Source organism: Chelon labrosus (genome assembly GCF_963514085.1).
Source record: "Chelon labrosus genome assembly, chromosome: 21".
Taxonomy (NCBI): domain Eukaryota; kingdom Metazoa; phylum Chordata; class Actinopteri; order Mugiliformes; family Mugilidae; genus Chelon; species Chelon labrosus.
Window position 1 is genome coordinate 19,675,701 of NC_140354.1, and position 3,401 is coordinate 19,679,101.

At 48.1% G+C, this 3,401-nt stretch overlaps 1 protein-coding gene across 1 annotated transcript; it reads left to right on the plus strand.

Moving 5' to 3' along the window:
• Positions 1-309: 309 nt before the first annotated feature.
• kcnj4 (potassium inwardly rectifying channel subfamily J member 4) lies at positions 310-2,858 on the plus strand (the record flags this gene model as incomplete). The annotated part of the gene is made up of 2 exons (XM_084570501.1): positions 310-332; positions 1,271-2,858. The coding sequence occupies 2 exons, from the start codon at positions 310-312 to the stop codon at positions 2,856-2,858; spliced, it is 1,611 nt and encodes a 536-aa protein (XP_084426627.1).
• Between the last annotated feature and the right edge of the window lie 543 nt (positions 2,859-3,401).

Genomic DNA, 3,401 nt, shown 5'->3' on the forward strand with positions numbered 1-3,401 from the left:
ACCTAAACACCCCCATCAGTCTTTTAGAACTGAAGACTTGGAAGAAAATCCTTTAGAAAAGCCTTGTTTCAACAGTTTTCTTTGGGGACGTACAGCAAGATATTTTGCAGATTTAAATGTCATAGTCCATATCTTTACCTGTGTTTTTTATACGATGATCAGCCACGGCTCATTGATTTTGTTGCCCTTTTTGTGTGTGTCCTGCAGGGCTCTTCTACTAAACCCCGCCTCCATCGTAAAACCTAATGTTTTGGATCGGTGCAGAGTCCGTCCTCCCACCTCAGCCCTTTGCCGCCGATCTTTGGTGCCATGGGAACAAGTAGATGCCACAGGTGAGGGATTTGCAGCAGCTCGTGACTCTGCCTCGCAGAAACAACATGACTCAAAATGGCCTGTGAGGCGGTGAGGTTTGTTAAGTTGGCTTGGCGGGGTGAGTCAGGCCCAGCTCAGGGATATTTACAGCAAGCAGATATTTGGAAAGGCCAAGGCCGAGAGCTGCAACAGATCCCCTGCAACAAAGAAGAAGAAGGTCGTATTAACAGGCAATCAAAACATTTTCTCTTACTCACCCGTCTCCTTTAACGGCAAGATGTTTAAATAAAAACACGGATCCATTTGCTTTTGGATTAAACCACATCTCTCAGGCATTAGTGGGTTAATAAATGATTAACATTTATTTACATATGGCAAAGTGACGTATATATAAATCTGTGCCCATCTCAAAACGGGTTGTCTGAGTGACTCAAACAATAATCCCATAATCTGCGATGATCCTTCTCACATTGCTAAATTGAACTCACCTTCCTCGCTGGTAATCCTCCATGTAAAGGAGAGGTTAGTTTGATTTGTACACACACAGGAGTTTGAGCCATTTGAGGAAACGGTTTGTAACCAAGAATTAAATGTGTTTTATGACTGTAGTCGAATCCCGTTAAGTTGTGTGGCAGGTGGTTTCGATGTTGCCTCTGTTGTGTGCGTCCTGAATGAGTCAGGTATTATCCTCCTTTATCTCCATCAATGAGAAAGTGCACAGTGTCTTTGTGTCCTTCTTGTCCATAGTCCCAATAACAGGTGTAATTCCAATTTGCAATGGTAAAATGATGCATCAATAGGGTACGCCTAACCCTAACCCCTAACCCTAACCTAACCCTCGACCTAACCCTAGTTGTCCAATGACAACATGGGGTGAGTCATTGCGATAACTTTCACAAACCTAACCCTAACCCTAGCCCTCTATACTAAATCTTTAATTCCCGTCCTCTTCTGACAGGTACAGCATTGTGTCAGACATTTTGCCGGAAGAAGAACGCCAGAAGATCTCCAGCTTGGGACGCCAGAACGGCCACAGACAGAACTCGGCCTGCGACTCAGAAGCAGAGGACAGGAGGAGGAGGAGGAGGTCGGGAGCCGGGAGGGGAGAAGGAGGGATGAACAACTACAACGGGAAGGTTCTCACGAGGGGCTCCAGCCAAATACGGAGCCGGTTCGTCAAGAAAAATGGGCAATGTAACGTCGTATTCACCAACATGGAAGAAAAGAGCCAGCGCTACCTAGCGGATATCTTCACCACCTGCGTCGACATCCGCTGGAGATACCTGCTTTCTATATTCTGCGCCAGCTTCATGGTGTCCTGGCTGTTTTTTGGCATAATCTTTTACAGTGTCTCTCTGGCACATGGAGACTTTGAAGAGACTCCGACACCGAAAGGCGACGGTCAGGCAATGGGCGGTCTGCAAGGAATCGCATCCGGACACGCAGCTGGAGGGCAGACTCAGAGGATGCCCTGCATACTTCATGTCCATGGATTTGTCGGAGCACTCCTGTTCTCCATGGAGACCCAGACCACTATCGGTTATGGCTGGCGCTGTGTCACAGAGGAGTGTCCGATCGCCGTGTTAACTGTGGTGATACAGTCCATCGTAGGTTGCATCATTGACTCCTTCATGATTGGCACCATCATGGCCAAGATGGCTCGGCCAAAGAAGAGGAACCAGACCCTCATATTCTCCAAAAACGCCGTCATTGCAATGCGTGATGGCAGGCTGTGCCTCATGTGGAGGGTGGGCAACCTGCGGAAGAGCCACATCGTGGAGGCCCATGTCCGTGCCCAGCTCATACGTTCATATGTCACCGCTGAGGGCGAGTTCCTCCCCTTGGAGCAGATGGACCTTAATGTGGGCTATGATGAGGGCACAGACCGGTTGTTCCTAGTATCTCCTCTGGTTATAGTCCATGAAATAGATAAAGATAGCCCCTTGTATACTTTAAGCCGAGCTGATCTGGAGGCAGATGACTTTGAGATCGTCGTGATCTTGGAGGGGATGGTGGAGGCGACGGCCATGACCACCCAGTTCCGTAGCTCCTACCTCGCCAGAGAGATCTTCTGGGGTCACAGGTTCGAGCCGGTGATCTACGAGGACCGGGACCGCTACAAGGTGGACTACACTCGCTTCCACAAAACCTACGAGGTGCCGTCCACGCCCCATCTCAGCGCCAAAGAGCTCGACGAGGCCGCGAGCGAGCCCTCTTCTGTCGCTTCTCCTGTATCCGCTCATAGATCCACACAAGACTTGACCATCAGGTCACTGAGCGCCTTCTGCTATGAGAACGAGGTAGCTTTGAGCTGCGGGGAGGAAGAGGACGACATGTTTGGCTCTCAGATTGTAGGGAAGGACAGAGCCGAGGAGAGGAGGACTTCACTTTCTATTGACCTGCAAAATATGTTCCACGACACTGCGACCATGACCTCGGATGTCATGTGTGTCCTGGACATGGACAACAACCAGATGGAGTTTGACATTCTACAAACTGCCATTCCTCTTGACCCAGTGACCTATAAGAGCGAGCAAGAGATCTGAAGAGTCCAGGGAGGATACAGTCACCCCTAAAGCTGGACCTGAAGATGGTGATTTTGTTGTTGAAGTGTTCGGCTTCTGCACAGAACAGAAGTTCAAACCTCTTTTTGCCTTTTCAGTCTTATTTATTTCTTTTTATGGAGTCTTGAAGACATTTCTTTGTGACGCACAACATAAAGAATCACTAACAAAGTGTTGTTGTGAGTAATAGACTGAGTTTTCACAGTAGGAACTTTCTTCAGGGACCAGGAACCTTTGGGGATTGTGTTTCCACTGCAGGGACCGTGGTCTAAATAAGATTCCTTGCAACGTTGAACATTTTCTGAGTGGTCGGGTCAGCCTCTGCAATAGCTTGTAAAATCTTTCTTCTTACTTGAAGCCATCAGCTTGGAGCCTGATTCAAGCCATGCTTCTGAGCTACTGCTTCTCAAGTAGGGTCTGTGGGAGAACACTGGAATAAAGACAAGCAGTCGTAGCAAATCAGATTAAAAAAAAGAGTCTCCAAATGCCTGAAATGCCAGTAAGCAATCAGATTTAATGGCCTAA